Source organism: Electrophorus electricus, chromosome 15, assembly GCF_041902795.1.
Source record: "Electrophorus electricus isolate QZ-2024a chromosome 15, ASM4190279v1, whole genome shotgun sequence".
NCBI lineage: Eukaryota > Metazoa > Chordata > Actinopteri > Gymnotiformes > Gymnotidae > Electrophorus > Electrophorus electricus.
In genome coordinates this window covers 11,506,777-11,531,042 of record NC_137511.1, presented here as the reverse complement: position 1 = coordinate 11,531,042, position 24,266 = coordinate 11,506,777, and the positions used below count along the sequence as shown (strand labels likewise).

Genomic DNA, 24,266 nt, shown 5'->3' with positions numbered 1-24,266 from the left:
TGTTAATATCAGTTTGCAGACCAGGGTATATTTAACATTAGGTTTCAGGCACTGTTCCCTGACTTTGCAATAAAGAATGGACATTAGCAATCGCATAAATAAATGAGACTATAGTACAGATAAATAATGACACAGCCACCAAAAATAAAAAATGTAAAAAAAAATTACAAATTCTAAGGGGGACTTGAGACTCATCTCACACTCTTATCCACAGACTACCGTGTTGTCGTGTAATAAATACCAGCGGTCTTATTTAATAAAATTAAAAATTAAGGTGAGAGAAGAGGAGGCTAGAGCAGAAGGAAAGCCAATGAGAGATCATTCATTACAACTGAAGAGGAGGCTGCATACTGCAGTACATGCGCAGCCTGAGCCAGACAGGCGTATTCATCAGCATGCAAGGATTAATACCTGTACCAAAAAAAGGGGGTGTGATCAAATGATATGATGCATGCACTCAGTAGAGCTACCACATTAACTTTATCGACATAACACATTAACTCAGTACAGCTACCACATTAACTTAGTAGAGCTACAGGCACTATAATCTGTGCTAAGCAGAACTACAGACATTACTCAACGTGTTCAGTAGAGGTAAGCAAGCCTGATATACCGCCCACAGCATCCTCAGAGCTCCTGATGCCCTAACCTCACCTTTCTGTCACACCCTCCCAACACACACACACACACACACACACACACACACACACAGACTCACAGAGAGAGAGAGAGAGATAATTATCCATGTATCTGTTTCTGAGTTTTGCCAAGGATTACTCTAGACTTAGTGATAAAATTATGGGGCTGGTATCCAAAAATTCAAAGTGTAGCATCATCATATTTTAGCTAATTGATTCCGTCTCAAAATGCTCATTAAAGGACAGTTCAAATGCCTGGCATCAGGTAAGCGTAGATCTTCACACAGCCCATACTTAGAATATTACAAGGACCACAAGGAAAACTAATTGTACACTTTCTAATTCTTAACAATTTCATGTATGTAAAACATTTAAACAATACCATAAAAAGGATTCAGCTACTGGATTCAGATTTCATTGTATCACACTGTCCATTTAAAAAGTATTGTTTTTATTGTTGTTTTCCAGCAAATCCACAGAAAGTATACACATTGTCAAAGCAAAAGAAAAAGGCCAAAACAGAGAGCGAGAGAGAGAATGCAGGGGTCATCTAGGAGTCATGAGATAAAATGTTGATGTAAGTCAGGAGATGTGGGACTCACCATCATGCGTCCAGTCAAGTTCTGGGCACAGATCATGACCCCAGCCCAGTCCTTCACTGAGTTTGTCCAGTCAATTGTGAGCTTCACATTCTTACTACTTTTCTCCCAACTGCCCTCATCTGAACAGTCATCAGCCTCAATGGAGTCACTGACGTGCTGGGCCTCCTACGCACAAAAAAAACAAAACAAAAAAAAACAAAAAAAAAAAAACACATTTAGAATATATTTAAACATATATTTACAATCATAACCAACAACGCACATAAACTACAAATATTAGAAGCATGACAACTTTAATATATTCAGTCATGCTAACCTACAGTTTCAGAACTTCAAACTCTAAGATGATGTTTGAAAGAGCATAACTGCTGCTGTGTAATGACACCTTTAGCTAAGCTGAGTGGGTGAGGGAGAGCAGCATTTCTGCTGCCTGGGTCTTGGGGACAGTGAGTGGGCTGAGCTGGAGGGGATGGACACTGCAGAGCTTGGAGTTCCGGCTCCACCACACAACTCTGTCCTCCTCCTCTGCTGGGCAGATGGGTTAGAAGGCCCCTAGCTATCAAATGGGTTCTCTTCCAAAACAAGAGCATAGTGTCTTGTACACTAGACACTATACTTCTGGAAAACAGCAGTTGCAGAGATGTATCTCACTAGTGCCAATGCAGCTTCTACTGCATATAACTATGTTAAAACACAGTCAAATCAACTAACATTTAGCTATCAAGTTAACCTCAGCTAATGTTACCAGTAAGTCAACAGCAAACCATTAGGCATTGTCACCTCCCTAACTCAGTGCTATTAGCACTGTGAGCAGTTGTGGATTCACAAACCTGAAACATTGTTCACTTGTTCATGTTGATGCTGCTGAAGCTGAACCACTTTCTATGGATGGCAGCTGAGGTTGACTCCTCTTGAAAAACATGGTGATAATTATCTAGCTCACAACAGCTAAATAATTAGCTAACAGACTGAATAAAAAACAAAAAAAAACAAAACGCAAGAAAACAACCCTCCATGGCAATGTTAGGGCAGCCTATAGATGGCAATATTACCCCAGTAATAGAAGTGATTTGCTGGTCCAGTCAGAGAGATTGAAGGGAAATGACAAAAGTTTAAATTGTTTTTAAATACTAAGAAAGATTTGGGGCAAACATTTGTGGTTTTAGCACAAGAAGTGGCATCCTGCTCCGCCAATGGTGAGGAAATATATGTAATCTTGTGGGATCTTTTTCATACTTGTAAGGCGTAGGATGGTACTCATCCTTGTATGGTATAGCTACACCAGTGAAGTGACTAGCATGGAATCTCTCATATCCACATATGGTCTAGCCTGCTTACATCTGTGAGAAAAACGTTAGAGTTACGTTATGACAGGGTGCTATTTCTGAACACCATGTGAAACCATGCCCCCACAGGGCAATAAAAGATAAGTGATAGGGCCATGACTGGAGGATGGCACTTCTCTAGGAGATAAAAATAAAGATAAAAGAAGATCCAAGACTTAAGGTTTTTAGTTGTTTGCAAGATTACTCCTTTGTTATATACCTTGTCAATGTCAGTAAAGATCATCATCTGATTTTCTCTACCACCCTGGACAGTGATTCTCCTTTCCTGTTGAGTGCTTGGATTTTTTTGCACAACAATCACATTTTAGAATTAACCATCCTGAATTTACTATGTACTGCAAGCATTCCTTCAGAGCATGTATTCAGTGCAGTTGTCACTCTGTTCAGGTCTTTCCCTTAAACTAGACAAAGTGAATATGTTTTCCTGGCAAGAAACATGAAAACTGAGAAATAAACAAGCAGGCTACATCAATTCACTGTTTGTTTCTATAATTCTGTTCAGTAACCACAAGCAACAACAGTTCTTGATTGATCAATTGATTGATCAATTTCTGCAAACCTTGTTCCATTTCTACCTAACTTGGAGACTTCGGGGATAGTCCTTCTTCCACTGAGACAAGAGGTCTTTGGCCAAGTACTGTGTGCTGCAACATCTCTTATGAAGTAAAGATCTTCCTTAATGAACTTTCCTGGTGGTGCTGAAATAATCTTCATTGTCAAGATGTGGTTTGTTTTAAGAGGCTCTGGACCTCTGGATGTGGGTTGTTCAGATGTGCAGTAGCAAGGGTTATATTTATAACAACCATTACTTCATATAAGAAGGTGCATAGAGAAGCACTATTGAGCCTTTCTACAGAATGACTTAGAATGGACACTCCTTATGGTACGCATTTGCCTTTCCTAAATACCACCCATATGACTTGATGGAGTATGAGAAACCCATGAAAAACATAAATCCTAGTGCCTTCATTTGCTCCTGACCCATTCCCTTTGAAGCTTCATTAAACTGATTTCTTGCATCCCCAAATTTGGTACCTCAATCACACTGGATCTGACGAACAGCACCTATTATAGCAATGAAACATCATAAGGCATTAATGAAGGAGTCAGTGCTTAGATCCTTGAACATTTCAATATGCACTGCTCTAGAACACATACAGATTAGTAACAGCCTGTAGCACTTTAGATCTCTTTTTTCATCCTTCACATATAATGGTCCAAAGCAGTCCATTCCACAATACATAATGAGAAGTTGATTCTGTGTATTCTTCCAGGAGGTCTGTCATCTTTTTCCTTCAATGCATCTTCTACATTTCCTGCATTTATTACAGTTGTAGATGTATGAAGAGGCTACATGCATAGATCCATATGCCATAAGTTCCATTACATCCATGAGTTCATTCATAGTCATTCCTTGTCCTTGGTGTTGTATTGCTCATGATAGTACTTGACATGCAACATTGAGATGCGGATATCCTTTGGAAGGATTGCTGGATGTCACAAATGTGAATGACGAGCAGCATGTGGTAAGAGACCTCCCACCCCAAGTATGCCTTGCTCATGAATAAATGAACAACTTATTTGCCTTATCTTAGATCATCTTAATTGGTAAAGGCATTGGTTGAGTCATTGACTTCCATAGTTCTGGGTCATTTTCCCCAACCACTCCCACCTTAACTTTTCCACTTTTCCTTAATTCGAAGAAATTCTGGTCTAATGAACCAAGTGGAAGCTATAAGCGGCTCTGCTGTAAGCCCTCTGGAAGAGTGATCTGATGGATTCTCTTCTGACATCACATACATTTACAGCATTTAAAAGACACTTTTATCCAAAGCAACTTACAATTGTGATCATGTACAATTTGTTTAATTGAGGGTTAAGGAAATTGCTCAGTGGTAGTTTGGCAATGGTGGGGCTTAAAACAGAAACCTTTTGATTAGCCCAGTACATTAACTGCTGATCTACTCCTGAGAAATCTTCGAACATTGTTATTTATGTAGTCAAGGACAACTTCGCAGTCTATCCATAAGTATTCCTGCAATGCTTCTATTTCTATTTCTATTTCTGTTAATTGACTTTGGCATATCTTGAGTAGTGATACACGGATAGGCCATGTTTTCTAAGGCCCCCTTTTGATTTTGTTATAAAATAGCTTACTTAGAGGGCCATTTGTTTCGAGCTTGTTGGTCTAAAAAACATTTTCTTTCATGAGTCCAGATGGCAATTTAAAATATTTCAGTTACATTACACAAACTGTATGCCAAAAGGGAATGAGACATTGACTCACTAATCCATCTCAACAGGATATACAGCAACGACATCGGAATGTCATTCTGACTGGAATGTCATTCGCACTAGCAGAAGATTATATAACAGATGTTGAGGAGAGCTACAAGTACCTTGAAATCCCTCAGGCCAAATACCTAAAAAGAATGAGGCAAGGAACAAAACCAGGAGAAACAAGATCTGAGCTATCAACACCTGTGCTCTGCCAGTCATCAGATACCCTGCTGACATAATAAGATAGCCAAAGTAGGAGGTAGAAGCTAGTGACATCAAGAGAAGGAAACTCCTTACATTGCATGGAGGGTTTCATCCCAAATCCAGCACTCTGAGACTGTACACTAAGCGGAAGGAAGGAGGCCGAGGATTAGTGAGCGTTAGAGCCACTATCCAGGATAAAACAACCAAGATACAGGAGTACACCAGAATGAAATGATGAGGTGCTTAGTGAGTACCTCAGGGAGCAGAAACCCAAGGAGAATGTAAATGAGGAACAGCAGGTACCATCATGGGAGGATAAGCCCCTCCACGGTATCTACCAAATGGTGGAATTGGGTAATATGGAGAAATCCTATTAATGGCTGGAAAAGGCTGGGTTGAAAGACAGCACAGAAGTACTAATCATAGCAGCACATGAACAAGCTCTGAATACGAGATTGTAATGTTCTGAGCATGTACAGAGATGGAGTCGCTTGCAGTAAGACAAATACAGCTTTAATAGGGAACATGCTTATTCTACAATCAGAGTCCAAAGTACATAAACCAAGGTCGTAATCCAGAAAAGCAGTCCACGATGCAAACAAACAGGGAACAGGCATAGAGTAATCCATAACACTGGCAGAGATTCAACAAACCCAAACACAATGACAAACAGCTCAGAGCTGACGAGACTTCGCAAAGACTGAACATAAACATGGGGTCTAAATACAGAGACTAATGGAGGCTAATACAAGAGAGTGGAGAATCACCGTGCTACGATTCTGTGGGACTCTCAGTTACAGACTGACAAAATGGTATTAATGGTATCAATGTAGTCATCAATGTATCTCAGAAATTGTAAGGGTACAGGGCTGGTATATTGCTTTAATAATGTTTCTCAAGGAATACAACAAAGAGGTTAGCATAGGATGGTCCCCATACTAACATCTTAGAGTCAAAGATAAAGCAATTCAGAGAACATTTATTCAATGGCCTGTGTGCTCTGTTCACTGGAAAAAATGTTTGTACACAGTTAAACTTAATGCTTAGGTAATCAGAGTTTTTTATGGACCACTTTTGGTAGGTACTCACTATTGCATAGTGGGAACACCCGACAAGTCGATGTTTCACAGCTGCTTTGCAGGTGAGAAAGGATGCGTCCCTTTCTCTCGCAGGAAGCTGACCAGCTACTTGTGCAGTCTTTTGCAATCTCAAAGCAAGACTACTGCAACTCTCTACTTGCTGGTCTTTCAACAGCATTCTAGTTCATTGGCTTCTTGGACTCTAACATACTGTACTGGCCAGGATGTATTCTACGAGTAAATGACAAAACACTTTTGTCAGTCTCTCTGGATAAGAGGTGTCTGCCGAATGCCATAAATGTCACAGCCGTTGAGCAATCAGAATTGTGCCCTCGTCAGTGTCACTCAGATCCTTATGTGCCTATTTTTCCTGCTTCCAACACATACGACTCAAGAACTTATTATTAACTTGCTAATATATCCCAGCCTTTGACTACTGTAATGACAATCAATGTGCCATTGTAATGACATAATCAATGTTATTCATTTCACCTGTCAGTGGTTTTAATGTTATGGCTGATCATTAGGAAACTGCCATGTGAGAATTTTTAGTGCATACTGAGGTATTAAAACTTGTCTATTTTGTGACAATCCTATGGCCTGTCTCGCTTATTTGTTTTGCTTTGATTGTTGTAAGGATTGTTGTGAGGAGGCAGAGTTGGACCTAATTGGATCCTTAAACAACAGTGCCATTAGGGGATGACTACTGCCCGGGTTTTTTGTCAGGGACAACTATATCATTTTAAGTGGTGTTATCTAGCTTAATGTGGAAATAAAATTAACATATGATTGCAATTACTTCTTATTACCTCCCTCAGTTGTCTGTTATAAACCAGATGGAGCCCACTACATAACAACATGGGGGCTCATGCAGAATTTGAACCTGGGACCTCTCACATTCTATAGGTCATTTGATTCTGGTTAAATATTTAAGAACTGGGCCTCAGCCTGTTCATGCAGCTTGGTGAAAGTTGAAATACATTTTGTTAGTTTTATATGTAACTTGGTGGTTTTTATACAGTTGTTGCTGTAGTAAAGCTGAGCGGCAAGGACGCATGTGTGGGGAAGAACGAGATTTATTAAGGGCAAATCTAGAGTCGTAGTCGTCAGAGTAGTCCAGGGTCATTCAGCCAATACAGAGATTACGAGGATACATTATGAACCAAAAACACAAGTACATGAAGGCAAACAGGGGAAGCAGGCTTCAACAGAAACTAGGAAATAACAAATGGGCTAACAAATGCAGGCTTCGAAAAACAGACAGGCTTTCTAACACATCCAAACATTCAAAGATACAAACACAATGAACAGCAAGACACAGGGCATCAGACAGGGTTTAAATACATGACCTTAACAATGTAGAAACGAGGAACAGGTGTGAGAAATCAAACGAGGGGCGGAGAAAACGAAACTATGGCATGGAACTAAAATACACAAGACAGGAAAAAGATGGAACATGGAAGCTGGGAGGGACTAATCATGATAGTTGTGATGTACATTTGAGTAAATGTAAAGGAAACAATGCTGTACGAACAGTGGAAACCACTTGCAGTTTCATACAATGTTCTCTTTCTTTCTCACTGAAACATTATTAATCCACCTTATAAGGGTGGCTTCAACCACATGTGCTTATTAAACGACCATGATTAAAAAAATTAAGAAATATAGAATGAATCAAGTTCAAAGATTTTTCTGGTATGTTGTTATATATGAAAACACCTAAAGTGAGCTGCACATTTAATTTTTACACATTTTCTCATGTGCTTCTTATTGTTCCTGTCACGGTATGGTCCCTCCTCCCAAACGTCTCCTCGTGTGCGTTTGTGTGTGTATGTTCGTCCGCTTGTCCACCCCCCCATGTGTCACACCTGTTTGTAATTATGCTCATCATTTACGTGTGTATGATAACCGCTATTGTTCATTTGTCTGTTGTTGGTGTTTGACGTTACGTTAGCATATGTGCTACGTAGTCTTTGCGCTCTGTGTGAATAAACGTATGTGTCTGTTCTATGTGATTCATTCCCCGCATCCTGTTTAGCCTCCTCACGTTAGTTACCAATTTCAGACATAGACAAGATATTCCTAATACCAAAGTTAGACAATTTTGAGATCAAATCATGCAAGTCCTTGTCTCTGATTTGTCTATTTATTGCTCCATAAAGTGGTTAATTAGATGCTTATGAGCACAAAACAATAAATCCTGCTTTTCTTGTGTTTTTCCTGCTATTCTCAAATTGAGCAGGACTGTCTAATTTATTTTAATTTATTTTAATTTGTCTTTAATTTATTCATTTGCTGCTTATTTCTCCTAAGTGTGTGGGGTGGGGGTGGGGTAGGAAAAATAGGTAAGATTCAGTTCTCACGGTTGGCCCCTCCTTGCATCCCTGTCTCCATGGATTCCCTGTCTCATGTAATTGTTTCATTTTCTCCATTCCTGTTCCAGTTCTTGTTTTGGTTTTCACTCTCTTTTGTCTCACCGGTGTCTTGTTAACTCTCTTTATATATGTATTTAAACCCCATCTAGTTCCCTGTTAGTTTGCTGGTCATTGTTATTTCTAGTCTCTGCTTGTATTCTAAGCCCTTATTGTTTGCTGTGCCCATGCTGCTTAGCCTGTTTGTGTTGATTGTATTTTTGTTATAGCCTGCATCCCCTTTTTGTCATCGTGTTTTTTTCATGTTGTTTATGTATTCTCTGACTCTCCACATTGACTCATTGACCCTGGACTGTTCCAACGATTATGATTCTGGATTATGATTCCCATAATAAATCTTGCTCTTCTCAGCATATGCATCTGCCTCCCAACCACTCATCAATACAGAATGACTAGCCTACCAAGGACGCAGCGAGGGAGTGAGACTCTGGAATGTGGTTGTTCCGCTAGGACAAAACTGTTTCCACACAGTCTAAGCCTGCCATATCTTTGTGCCACCAAACCAGAGACAGCAAATCCCTTGGCACTGAGGGTATAAGGGTGACTCATTGTTCACAGAAAGCTCCACAGATAGTTTCACTTTCAGCCGATTTTGCCACAAGATCCCAGGTAAGCACTATAAGTCTGCCCGTCTTGATCAACACTCTAGGGAGCAGTGACCTGCAGAGCAGGTTTCGTGTTCCCCGCCTGTTTCGTGTTCCCTGCTTGTCTCGCACCATCTGTGTATCCTGCTGCCTCCAGCTCATGGTTCCTGCCCGTCCCACCCAAGCCTGTGTCTCATGTTCCTTGTGGGCTTCCTGTGTCTCCATTGTTGCCTGCTTCTGCTGCTCCTTTGTTTTTGCCTTCCCTTGTGCCTTATGTTGTTTTTGCCCCTGTTGTTGTGTCTTTCCCTTTGCTTGTTTCTCTGCCTGTTCCAGTTCCTGTGTCGCCCTTTGTTTCTGTCCCTGTGCCCGTCCATGTCTGTTTTTGTTCCTGTCCCATTGTCCCTAGCCTGGTCTATAATGCATTTTTGTTTTCCTTGTCCTTTTCTGCCTCCGGTCATCCCTCATTTTTTATATTTTTTGTGACTCCTCGTCCACCCTCCTGGCACTTTTGTCATCCTCAGTTTGTTTCTGTTCAGTGTTCTGTTCCTGTTCCCACATCCGCATCTTCCTGGTTCTTCTGCTGTTCTGTCTGGTCTTGTTGTTTCCCCGGTTCCTATGTTTGCTCTCACGTCCACTCCTGTTGTGTCTCCAGTATCTCTCTTCTTCTCATGTGCCTGCTACTCAGTGTGTCCCATGTTCTGCTCCCGTTTCTGGTCCGTTTGTTCCTGTGTCTCATTCCATTTCTGTCCCTGCTCCTTGGCTTGCCTGCTCTGTTTCTGTCGGTGTCTCGTCCTTGTCCTGTTCTTGGTCTGTTCTGTTTGTTTTGTTTTTATGCATTTTAGTGGCCCATTCTAGTATCCCTGTCTCATGTAATTGTTGCATTTTCTTAATTCCTGTTCCAGGTCTTGTTTTGGTTTTCACTCTCTTGCATCACCTGTATCTTGTTAAATCTTGTTATACATGTATTTAAACCCTGTCTGGTGCCCTGGTAGTTTGCAGGTCATTGTTATTCTTAGCCTCTATTTGTATTCATTGTGTGGTTTGTTTTGTGTTTATGTATTCCCAGACTCTCTGCATTGGCTCAATGACCCTGGACTATACTAACGATTATGATTCTGAATATTCCCCTAATAAATCTCACTGCTCATTTTCTCATAAGAATCTCCCCCTCCCCACCACCAAAAAATACATTTCGTATGAGACAAAGGAAACACATTGATGAAATTTTCCTCTGGGTGGCTGCAGACAGCTACCAGAACAAACAGGAGCTGCAACCGCTGCAGTGATAGTTCAGCCACTGCCCGTCACTCTAATTAGTATTCACCAAAAGGGTAATTGAGAAACAATATGCAAATACACAAATAAATGACCATTATTTTTAAGTTCAAACTTCTTACTAGTTTACTATTTGCTAAAATGCTATAATAAATCTTAAATACACACAACATTTATTTTCAATCAAGATCTACATCCTACACCCTACATCCATCTACATTCTAAAGTGTTCGCCAAGTTACACTGATTATCATTACCAACATTATTATTCTATTTTTCTATCTGAGGGCATAAAATTACCTACCTTAGTGGTACCTTAATGCTGCCTCTCCCCTGGGGCACTGGAGTTTACTCCCCTGTCTGGATAAATTCACCATGCTACACAAATAAGGCTCAGACTGTTCAGACTGCAGATAAGTCAGATTTGGTCTCAAATCAGATTTTTTGAGACAACTGTCTGCATTTGGGTATCCAGACATCAACCCATCTTCATGGGTTGCTTGGTAAGAATGTAGGCATCAGTAACTACTTAGCTATGCTAGTGACGCAGATTTCAAATGTCGATGCAGGAGAGATGGAGGTGCATCATCTCACCCTCCAAACAAATGCTCTCTCAAGTCACAGTTCAGAACTCTTACATCATATCAGCTGACTAATTACCATAATTCGCTCCAGATATGAGCATTGTGAACATGGAACAGGCCTTGTAGCGTGAGATAATGAACAATAATGTGGCATCTGGGAGGCCACACAGCACAATGACAAAGTCTGGCATGTCAAAATATTTTGTATTTTCCTGCTTAGTTTAACAACTCCTACAGTGTTCCTTGATGTTGACCAATAGGATGAGAGCGTGCTCACTGGTGCACATATGTAACCATGGTGAAGAGAAAGAGGGATGCTGCTATTGCAGATGTCAGGTGGAACAACAACAACAACAGAGGAAACAGATATAGAAGCTGTGGCAATAATCTCAGTCCACACTCTCCTCTATGTGACACACAGGAATAGGTCCACAATCATCTTTTCTTTAACTTTTTGAAACACACAAATGCCAGCATTAGAGGTTCTGATGCCAGTCTCCAGGTTAAAACATGGGATTACCATTTGTGATTTCAGTGGTCTTCTAAGACTATTACATGACAGACTGTAATGCCAGATGATGCCAGAAAAATCCTGGCAGAATTCTATATTTACTATGCAATTCAAACTGTATAATAAAGATTCTCTAACAATAGATGTGCGATTAAAGCAAATGGCTATGTTCAGTGTATGGCATCAATGAGCATGCCATGGCCTTCATTTGTAGTTGCTCTGTGAGCTTCACATCATCTAATGACGCCCTCTCATTAGTGGCTTTTAGACAAGCCTTTTAGGTGTGGTCACACACTTCATTTTTCATTTAAATTTTCTGGCACTGCCAGAACTCAAAAGTCATCCGTCTTTGGTTGAAAAGGCACTAAATCAGTTAATGCAAAGTATGTCACATTGTGTGTTCTATGTCCACTGAGCTTAACTCACAACCAAAGACATTTGTATGCAATACACAATTTGGCATACAACAACAAAATCAGGTCAATGATTGTGTGAACCTGGTTTAAGACACAGAAAGAATTTGTCACTATGATAGCTTAATAATCGACATCATCATCATGAAAGACAAAAATATAGTGTAGTCTGATCCTGGTATTAGAGCTGACCTATTGCTAAAATGGCCTTCCGTTAACTGGACTGTTGACATAAGTGTGACAGGGTAATTGGGTGCGTGCATGCTTTGAGCAGAACAGATATTTTATCTATGCGCACAAACGCACACAGATGCTAAAAGCTGGAGGAGTAAGAGGGCATCTGACGCCAAACACTGTGGACAGCAGCAGAGAAACAAAAACATTCTAGAAAGGTCCACATTGTCTTCAACAGTCAGGAATAAAATTACACACTCACACACACCCTTGCTGTGGTAGTTTGAGACAATTCATTCATTTTGAATTACTGAACTCTTGACATAAGTGTGACAGGGTGATTGTGTATGTTCCAGGTATTCTGTCAAACTCAAGGTAGTGAAACTAATCAGTGATACTCAGTGATAAACACAAACTGGCCTCCCCGATGAATAAGGCCACACCCAGCCCAACTGACATTGTTAATGCATACTCAGTGCCACCAGTTCCATATGGGATAATGCATTATGCCACTAGCCCACACAACCCGTGAAATCCATATTGGCCTTCCCAGTGACTAAAGCCATACCCAGCCCCACTGGTACCGTTAATGCATACTCAGTTCCACATGGATTTTACTTTTGACCAATCATTCCACAACACCATAGATCGATCATGGCCTATCTGGTGACTAGCCACGAATACTTTAATGTATATTCAGTGCCATTGGTTCCATCCGGACCTACCACATAACACAATGACACAACTTCAGCCATTCCACCTTTGCAATGCATTTCCCCAACTAGTCTGTGTTCTCCTTAACCACAACCACTGAAAGGCCTAGCACCTTTCAGTTACTTCTGATAACTCTTTCACAACTACCCTTAATTTATAGCCTCTAAGGCTGAGCAATGATGTGACATATTTGGCTACCAATCCCCAAAAACCCATCTCTCCCATTCTTATATGTGCCTGCTACTCACAATCTCTCACCTCAGACACCCAGTCTTCAGCTACATCCTACTATATCCTCAAATGGAATTGTTAACTATATTAGATAAACTATCCATTTACTTTAAGAGTATAACACCATGTCTGGCCTCACTGTAGTTAATGCAATACACTGTGGGGCCTGTAGTTTTTTACCCACATCCACCAGCAATTTCCAATCTTACACTGCACCTCATCTACCAATATTTATAGTCCCTTACACACAAACCTAATTGATTTATTACTAATACCACTAGGCAACATCTTAACCTCTAAATGCTAACTATCAAATAAACATTCATGCAAGCACTTGACTGTGTCTCCACATATATCGACCATCCACCAAACTAAACTTATGCGGTGATAAAATATGCTTCAGCATGCCAACCCCCACACATCATTTACAATTAGGGTCTTTACCTACCAGCTGTCCAAGGTTTGCAGAGTTTGTAGGACAAATAAAATTGCTCCTAGCAAAAACCTGATATGACACGCATCCACCTGATTTTTCTATTTTCTACACTTTCCCAATGAAGCCATCTCCTTGCAGTTTGTACATCTCATTGTAGTAATTCTTATCTAATAGGTGAAGGAATGGGATTAGGTGTTCTACTAACCAAAGAGGCAGAATAACCAAATTACCTCCATCACCACTGTAAACGTTAACAGTGAAATGGTTCAACCAGCCATTATACCCAATTCCAATTACTGGTAAGATAACAAACTCTTCTGTATTTAAGCAGGACTGAATAAACTGAATATCCCCAATATGCTTTAACCATCTGATCAGGTACCCGGAAGAATCCAAATGGTTTCCATAAGAAGTTATGCAGTACTGAACCAAATACATGAACTAAATCTAAGAAAACCAAATATAGGTCCCTATCCTCTTTCTTTGCTGACTGAATCTAATGACAGATCATACTTTCTGTGCTCCAAACCACCTGCAAAGCCAGGTATCCCTGCCTTCTGTGTTGACGTATCAATTAATTTATTTGCATTTGAGTTAGGGTTAGTATGCTGCCAGTCCCACTATTACACTAAAAAAATCTTACCCTGTACATTAAGAAGACTTACAGACCAAAAATGTTCTATACCCACAGAATCCTTCTCTTTTGGAATAAGGATACCCCCTGCTCTTATCCACTCTTTTGGAATAATCTCCTTCTTCCAGATTACTACCATCATCTTCAAAAACTCCAGGTCCTCAGATGCCTTTTTGTACAACAGCACTCCATTGGGACCTGGACACAATCTGCCTTTGCATGGTACACCACGTCTTGAACCTCACACCAGTTGGTGGGTTGACATCCATTTGCCACTCTATTGCCCCCACTGGTGGCCATAATAAACAGTGAAGTGCCTAGTGATATCACTTTTAAAGACCACTTGAACAAAACCTGACTGACAGCAGATGTCACATTTTGCTGAAGTTAACAACTACAAAAGGAAAACATGCTTGCTTTTATTCAAAGGAATAGAGAGGAACAGAAAGGAAATGTATAGAGTCCATTACTAACCAGCCAACTCCCATCAGAGTACTACTAACACGTATACTGAACATGCGCTATCCTGCCCTCCAATATTGCACTGAGAATGTTCAGTCCTACCCACCTGGCCCACATTTCAGATGGGACATTGAGAATTTACACTCATTGTATGACAGGGCATACAATGAAGCCATCAGCTGTGGCGTGAGTGTTCATATGTGCATGTAATGTTCACAATGGCTAAGCTAATCAAACCTATTTATGGCTCTTGGCAAGATGTCAAACATGGGATACATAAGTAGCTCTAGTATGTTAGAGAAGTTATCAGAGCAGTCCCTTCCTCTCGCTGCCAAGCTGATACCAATTCTAGTAAGCACGAATTCTCTCTCTCTCTCTTTTTCAAAAACAAGCTACATATTTAAAAGGTATGATTGTTTTAGCAGTTGCAATTACTTTCTAATCATACAAGGTACGATGTGGCTTTTTAATTAGCTCTAATGACAGTTAGGGTCAGTGCTTTTCTAGAGAAGAAAATCACATATAGTCTCTCTCAAACACACACACACAATTTTTTTTACTTTCCTTGTATGGACATTCCAATGACAATGATGTAGCTAATTAATGGTATACCTATCCTTACCTTCAACAGAAACAAAGAGATTGTTAAAGCCCGATTACTTCTAAATAACAATTTACCACCAAATCATGGTACAAGCTTTATTAAACATGTCCCAAATTGTGGATGGTTTACAACCCTGTTGAGCATTTGACAAATGCACATAAATCTGTTTGAATCCCTGCCTTGTATATCAACCAATTTATTTTTACTTCCATCATAACATACAAGCAAACTTTATCTGCTAATGTCCATTTTATGAAATATCATGTGGTGCGAACATGAATAAATGGCAACTTTGGGACTTTTATATTCCTTTTTAAATGCTTGTATGTAGTTGCCACATTTAGACATCATGTAGTATGGCCTCAAAAAAATAATTAATATTATTTCAACAAATATATATTTGTTTATACATTTCATAATTACCTTTTGTGGGACGCTAGCTTATTTTGTTTAGGTGGCCAATTCTGTGCCTGTAAATTTGGATAGAACTTAAAAATATTATGTGGTGCGAGCATTGCAGAGTGTTTTCCATGGTAGATATATGGCCTAGATTAGCAGTTGTTGTACATTTATATTCAATGATTTAAATACATTAAGTACTTTATTTTAGTATTTTTGGAATAGATTTTAATGCAATCTATCATTTTTTTCTAATATCGTGTCATTTTTTCTAATACTTTCTAAACAATTTATTTCTAAACTTATCATGACAAGATCATGAGAAAATGCAAAAAAAAATTTAGTGCATGTAATTTCACTTTGTTAATTATGCATTTTTTGTCATTTTTAAAAATGTTTTAATCTATTTTACCAGATGCCACTACCAAGCAAGGTGAAAACATTCGCCATATGCTGTGTTAATTCTGACCTCTAGCAAGACCTGAAAATCTTGCTGGCAGAAGAGAATAGTAATAATATTTAAATATAAATAAATAAACAAAAATGAAGTACATACTGCTTGGGTATTTTTTCATTACCTGGAGGAAATATATTTTTCATTAACATGTTCATCCGCTGTCATTTCCAAAATAAAAGACTACACACTGTAGATTTATGGCATTACCATATACCTCTCAAAATGATTTTAACCCACCAGTGTCCTCAACAGAGAAATCAAACATTTGTGACAATTTTGTTAAAGGTTAATAAAATCGCAAGTAAAAAATTTTGAAGGGAACTTATTGTTTATTGGTCTCTTCAAATAGATTTTTAAAGATTTGTGTGTCATTTGGAGCAACTACTCATCGTGGCATGACCAATAAGAGAAGTAACTGTATTAAATTCCAAACATAATATCTCATTTGTGTGGCTGAAATATGAATCCGGTGCAGTATGTTGAAGTTAATTACTTATGGTATTTTTAGTCATATGTGATTTACAGGAAAGAAAATGAGTACATTTAAGAAGGTAACTGTTATATTGTATTGTGTTTGAAAACACCTTATATTACAGAGAACCTGTAAAAATGTTCAACATGTTAAGGAAATTAATTTTAAGATAAATCACAGTTGCACCACATATTTTGTAAGGCTACAGCAAATTCATGTGGATGAATAAAACACTAAAATCACTTAATTTATATATATGAATTTATGTGTACACACTATTCTTAATTTTTGAGTAATTGCAATATATACATATTATAGTTTTAGTAAGATTGGCCTGTTGAAAATCCTCATATTCAGATCACGTTTTCCTGTTTTGGTGGTATACATTTTATGAAGAGTGATTGATTGAATTACGTTTGATGGTGCAGAACCAACAGGTGCCACCCCTGGAACATCTAAATAAGTATTCGGTAATTCGTTTGAGGATATGGTAGAAGAGCTGTAGCATAAATGTTTCACTTGTTATAAACACGTGTTAATTATCTTACCTGCTTGTTGCCGCATTGGCAGCAAACGGTCCATACATATCTGAGAGTTCTCCATAACATTATTAAGAATAGACCTCCAAAGAAAGTGATTATGGATGCGGCAAGAAACGCCCACCACATCCGCTGCCCGCTCGCGTCGCACGGGATATCTGGGATGTAGAGTATGAGCATTTCCATTTTGCTTCTTGTTGGCCGATTATTTTTTGGATTGGCATTTGACATCTTTCTGGGCAAGAAGGTCCCGGTGTCGGGCCAAAAGTTGCCATCCTCGGAAGGAAACATGCTTGAACTTCTCGGTGACAGACCAGCGCACCCGAATTATTATGTTGATCCGACCGCCACTCTTCTACAGACGCGTGCCGAACCGCTCTCCCAAATACCTTCGCGATAAATTAATAGACTGTAATCTGTAACCTATACTGATGACTTTGGATAAGCAGAAAATAACTGAAAGCGACTAGATTTCTCTCCAAACACTTTTGCTACAGCGCTAGTCTATTCGAAGCGTTACACATAAAATGAACTTGGATATATCTCAGTACAGATAAATTAACCTCAAGTTAGCCCTCAATAATGGTCAAGTAGCAACCCAGCAGTGTTTGACTTGGCTGACCCTCGTCTCTAGACGACGTGCTGATATGCTCGCCGTTCTCGGACAGACTGAACGTTTAGTCATCTGCTTTTTTCATGCGATTACGTGGCGTTTACTTAAAATACCAAAGCACGAGCGCAACAGGTTGACGGGTTCCCTCGCTCTCCCTCTCTCTGTGTGTGTGTGTGTGCTACAGACTAGCCGTCTTGCTCGAGAGACCTTCAAATCGCAAATATTTATAATCGCACTCTTTATTGTTGAATAAAGGAAACCATAAAAATAACACGAACGTTTTTTTAAAAATCGCGCAACTGTTCTGTATTCAAAGGGCAATATGTTCATTAAACCTAAAACATAGGAGTACCTAACGCTGCAAACGTCTCTGTTGTGCCGTTTTGTTCCAGTCCTTTTATAAAGAACGCCAATTACACTTTTATTTCTACAGGCATAGGCAGACGAATATGGAAAACCAAATGGGTCACAATACTATGGAAAGCCAGGTAGTCTAAATATTCGTCTCAAATCAAACGAATTTTCTTTATAGCATTCTGCATCTTATATTTACATTTACGGCATTTAGCTGACGCTTTTATCCACAGCAACTTACAATTATGAGTGAGTACACCTTGAGCAATTGAGGGTTAAGGGCCTTGCTCAGGGGCCCAACAATGGCAACTTGAACCAGCAACCTTCCAATTATAAGTCAATTACTTTAACCACTGAGCTACCACTGCCCTATAGTTTGTCTATGCTGTAAACACTTTTTAATGGAAGTGTAAATTACAGTTTTGTGTCCCTCCAAGACATTAAAAGTGCTATTTCATTTGTTGGTTATTGACAGCCAATATATTTGAACGTTCTTTACCCAATCACTGACAAACAAGGTCAGACCAGACCATCAGCTGATAAACCAGTGTTCATATTAATTTACATCTGAATGAGTGTGCTCATTGAGAACATGTTCCCATTTGAAAAAATATTTGTAATTTCTTTGGGTGTTTGCTACCAGGTATGCACTACTATTTAGTTTTTGTTAAATGTTCGGTAATAGTGCAGATATATGCACCTAAAAATAGCAAGATGAAGTGATTTACGGATATAGGTATTTGGCTAGGTTTCCAAAAGTCACTTGTGCCTCTTGCTGGAATGTAACTAGTAACTATGAGTTGATGGTACAAATGTAAATGTTTATAAGGTTATATATTCTACCATGAGGTGGCAGTGAAAAGTTAAACCATCTCATGTGCATGAGAAATTCACATGCATGATGTAATTATGTCAGCACGATGTAAAATGCCAACCCGGACTTTGTTTATATAATTGCTGGAGACTTTAATCAGGCCAACCTGAGGACAGTACTGCCACATTATTACCAACATGTGGACATTGCGACCAGGAGAGAAAACATAAAAGACCAGGCTTACACAAATATCAAGCAGGCGTTCAAGGCACCCCCACCCCCACCTTGGAAATTCATATCACCTCTCTGTAATGCTAATTCCAGCATACAGGTCACTGCTAACCAGAGGCAAGCCAGCTGGGAAGCAAATAAGGATCTGGCCAGAGGGAGCAGTCTCAGCACTACAGGACTGTTTTGAATGCACTGACTGGAATGTGTTCAAAGAGGCTGCCAATGTCAATTAGCACATCCTTTTAGAGGAGTATGCTGAGTCTGTGATGGGATTCATATCCAAGTGTGTGGAAGATGTAACCGCTATCAAAAATATCACCACACGTGCCAACCAAAAACCCTGGCTCACTAGAAAGGTGCCTACACTTCTAAAAGCACATAATGCTGCATTCAAGTCTGGGGACAAAGATGCTCTAGAGATCTGCTAGAGCCAACTTGAACTGGGGTGTGAGAGCAGCAAAGCGTGCATATGGACAGAAAAGTCACTTCACTGACTCAAAAAACCCCAGGCGCTTGTGGCAAGGCATCCAATCGATCACGGACTACAAACCATGCCCAGTACCCAGCGATGATGACACTGACTTCCTCAACATACTCAACATCTACTTCAACTGGTTTGAGGAGGCAAATACTACCACAATAACAAAAGCAACCTTCAGCAAGGATGATGAAGTACTCGGTCTTGACTCAGCTGACGTCCGGAGGACCATACGCAGGGTCAACCCTAGGAAAGCTGCAGGTCCTGACAACATACCAGGGTATGTGTTCAAGGAGTGTGCTGACCAACTGGCAGACATCCTCAGAGACATCTATAACATCTCCCTGAGCCAAGCCATTGTTCCTCAGTGCTTCAAGGCCACTACTATTGTGCCACTGCCAAAAAAGTCACTAGCATTAACGCTCAATGACTACCACGGCACTCACTCCTATCATGATGAAGTGCTTCAAAAAACTGGTGAAAGACCACATAATGTCAAGACTTCCTGCAACACTTGACCTGCTCCAGTTTGCATACCACCCTAACCGCTCCACTAATGATGCCATATCAGCAGTGCTTCCCCGAAGCCTGACCCATCTGGAGAATAAGAACAGTTATGTGCGGATGCTTTTCATTGTCATACCCCAACACTTGGTAAAGAAACTCAGCCAATTAGGCATTGGCACCCCATTGTGCAACTGGTTATTGGACTTCCTCTCAGACAGACCACAGACAGTACGAGTTGGAGTAAACACCTCTGAGACCATCATCATGAACACAGGAGTTCCCCGGGGCTGTGTGCTAAGCCCGCTCTTGCTCATCCTGATGACTCATGACTGTTGTGCCAAGTACAACTCGAATCACATCATCAAGTCTGCAGATGATACCACGGTAGTGGGCCTCATCAGCAATGACGACGTCTCGGCATACAAAGAGGAAGTAAATCAACTCGTCATCTGGTGCGACAATAACAACCTGTCACTGAATGTCAACAAGAGAAAGGAAATCATTGTTGACTTCAGGAGCACATGGTACATACTCCACTCACAATCCATGGTACTGCCGTAGAGTTAGTGAGAAGCATAAAGTTTCTAGGGTGCACATTACAGATGATCTGACATGGACTATACACACCACTTCCCCCATCAAAAAGGCACAGCTGCGCCTTCACTTCCTGCGAAGGATGAGGAGAGCAAACCTTCCATCTCCTATCCTCACAATGTTCTATAGAGGCACCATAGAGAGCGTTCTGACCAGCAGCCTCCCAGTCTGGTATGGCAGCTGCACCGCCTCAGAGCAGAGAGCGGTGAGGACAGCAGAGAAAATCATCAGAACCTCACTTCCATCCATACAAGGTCTATACCCGTCACACTGCCTCAGCAGAGCCTCCAAGATGGTCAGGGATCCCACCCATCCTGACCATACTTTGTGTAATAATTTTAATGTTCTCTCTGTGAGCACCTTATCAACATTTTCCAGTGCTAAGTTACAATACCGGTTACACTGTGCAATGATCACTGGAACAATGTCAATAGTTTCTATATACAATGTGCAGTATTTTATTCCTTGTACTAAAAAAAAAAATATATATATATATATATATATATATATATATATATATATATATATATATATATATATTTCTTGTGTATTTATACTGTGTCTTGTCTCGTGCACTTACCTTTATGTATAGTGTATATTTGTACATCGGCGTTTGGAGAAACGTAATCTCGTTCAGCTGTGCACTACTTGTTATATAGTCTGAATGACAATAAAGTTGACTTTGACTTTGATATTGTAGCCACACCTCCGCCACAGCCATGCATACATGGATTATGTTAGTAACTATATCCAGGAGGGGCAGATTCATTGAGGGCTAAAAAATAATTTGGTTTGGGCCATGTTTAAGGATGCATTAAGCTTATTGTCAGTAATAATATTACTCGCCATGAATGCGTTAGATGCCAACAATAGAATATTCAATAAACCTAATTTAATGCAAGTAATACTAGCGCTGTTAGCATCTAATGGACTCATCTTTACTCTAATGAGGTTATTAGCACAGGTATTCTTAAGTCTTTGAATTTGAGGCAGGTGAGTAACAGGCACAGTCTCAATGCTATGGTATTTAATATCCACAAAAAGGAAAGAAGAAAAATGAGAAAAATTATGTGTTCCGGTTAAAGCACTTACATGTTTGTCAGCATTACTTACCTGTCTATGGTCTATGTTCAATTATTCCAGTCAGTCTAGATCCTTTCAATGTTCTAGGACAGGATGAGGGAACCAAGGAAGCTGGGATGTAGTCCATCCTTCCAGTGAAAAGATGGTCACTCCCAGAATGAAGACCAGTTGTCTATGTAGGCTGTCGTTGCACCAACTCCAGAGCCAGCAGTAGAGTGCGCAGAGTCTGCAAAAAGGCCTCACTTACCCATCTGTATGTCAGAAGGTGTCCAGAGACTGACCCTGGCATCCATTATCCATTATCAAGGAAGTGCTCCTTGAGGACATTGCTATGATGGGAAGTGATGTCATTCGCTCCAACATGAAGGACCACGGTGCCAGTATTGTCATATCTGCTGATCACCGTGGGGCGTCGCCTGGTGACATCTAAAACACAAGCACCCAGAAAACAAGAATTATCTGCCTTGCCATGAGCTACTTTGAGATATCATAACAATGGAATCGTCAGTAACTAGAACAATGCCCTGACTGGGGCTGGAAGGGAGTTGAAGACATCAAACCAGTTTCTGAGAGGTAGAGCCAGCTGCGGTGGTGGTGAATATCTGGGGGCCACTCCGCCACACTGGCACTCCCAACCTATTCCAGGTGTGAGCATGAAGATTGCGATTTCTGGCATCTGCTGAGAAGGGAACGCAGGGGACAAAACAGCTATGAACAAGGCATCCCAGGCAGATTTGTGATGCATCTTCCATTCATGGAGCGAAGCTTGCTGTTCCAGGAGGGTCTTGATCTGCTGATCCAGCTGATGAAGTTCTTTGAGCAGCAACCGGAGTGGGCATTCTTTGGCAGACACTATTTCCTTAAAGTTTCAAAGGTAAATATGGGAGAACGAGGCAGTAATGGATACTTAATTGCAACAAATTAAACAACAGGAAAAAGCTAAATTTAAACTAGAAAAAAATATATATATTGAGAAATAACAAGCGAGTAATGAGTCAGAAAACAATTGTCGTAGTTCAAAAGATGAAATTCCCTCAGGGTTAAAGATGCTGTAGCAAGGGATTCCAAGAATCCCACTATATTATATGCAGAGTCATGAGCTGTGTAACGTTTGGTAGAATATGTTTCTCCCCTGGCCACAAAAATAACAAGGAATACTGTGCCTTGCTTCAGAAGGATATTGTTTCCCTCTGTTGTAGCCTATTGGGATAATGATATTATATTAAAATTTTGGTGCTTGTGTCATGACTGGCCTTTGCTAGCATCCTGTCTCTATGGTTACCCTGTCTCATGTCTTCCATGTTTTGGTTCTCCCTTTGTTACATTTTCTCTGCCCTTCATGAGTTTCACCTGTGTCTTGTTTAATTCTCATTAGAAAATGTACTTAAACCCTGTCTGTGCAGTCTCATCACTGGTCATTGTTATCCATGCAGCTATCATGTTTGCACTGCTGTCAGTTTAACAAATGGGTTTGTGATTTATTCCCCGCCATAAATGTGTATTTAATCAGTTTAAAAAAAAAAATTTTTTTAAAGCACCTACAAAATGGCTATCACTTTTAGAGAGACTGGAACACAGTACATGCATGAGAAAATGAAGAATTTGTCCTATGTATGAACATTTTAAGAGGCAGAAAAAGAGTCAACAAACATCACAGTATGTGAAGTTAGTTCTACTTGGTCCATGTGTCATTCAGACCACATTACAGTTTTGACAAATCACAGTCATTCTAGTCAGCAGGGATTCTAGAGTCTGTTGGGGCCCTAGGCAAAAATTCATAGGCCCCCCCTTAGGGAACTCAGGTCTTGTATCGTCATTGCAAACTTTGCACATTGCCACTGCAATAGTTTAAAGTGTGTCTGGCCTGGGGCCCCAAGCAGTTTCCTGCCTTGCCTGGTGGCAAGTGGCACCTTTGATTGTAGTGTGTGTGCTTTGGCCAGACAACTCATTCGCAGCCGAGTGCTTAACTGCCAGTTATAATAAAGTTTTATGAGATCTTTCTGATAAGCCAACATTGAGCAATATATATCCTGTGTGGTGAGATTAAATAAAAATTTGGATCTATGCTTTGGAAATGTGGTAGGATCTTATGTACTCAGGTCTTGACCACCTTGACCACTACCCAACTAAGAAAACCTGTTTTTCGGCTGGGTGAGCCTACACAAGTGAGGAAGAGACTGGTCACATGACTTAAAAAAAATAATGTTGAGAAGGGACTGAAGACTGCAAATTTAAAGAATTGTATAAAATGATAGCAAGTAAACAGAAACCAGCTCCACAGTGCCATGAACCAGTGTCTCAAAAACACTAAATGCATTTTATGCAAGATTTGAAAAAAATCTGAATTTCTCTAAATTCAATTTAAAACCTTAGGCAACTTGTTTAAATATCACTTTTCACACTGTATGACCTTGCATGGGTCACAGTATCATCCCATTATAATACAAATGATCTTACAGTGGTGTGGCAAAAGTATGCAATTCGTGGGCACTATACTCCTCATGAAAAAGACACAAACACAC

At 40.0% G+C, this 24,266-nt stretch overlaps 1 protein-coding gene across 5 annotated transcripts in view; it reads right to left on the bottom strand.

Annotated features, from left to right (window-relative positions):
* LOC113582898 (calcium-activated potassium channel subunit alpha-1-like) overlaps nt 1-17,703 on the bottom strand; it is a 103,054-nt gene extending 85,351 nt beyond the window's left edge. For 4 of the 5 annotated variants that reach the window (XM_035533367.2, XM_081697461.1, XM_035533368.2 and 1 more), the window contains exons 1-2: nt 17,080-17,703; nt 1,241-1,405 (exon numbers count right to left, since the gene is read on the bottom strand). In XM_035533367.2, coding sequence (XP_035389260.2) covers nt 1,241-1,405; nt 17,080-17,361 — 447 coding nt within the window. In that variant the 5' untranslated portion in view covers nt 17,362-17,703. Of the gene's footprint in view, nt 1-581; nt 669-1,240; nt 1,406-17,079 lie in introns of those variants that run through there. The other variant, XM_081697462.1, reaches the window with a different exon arrangement.
* Between the last annotated feature and the right edge of the window lie 6,563 nt (nt 17,704-24,266).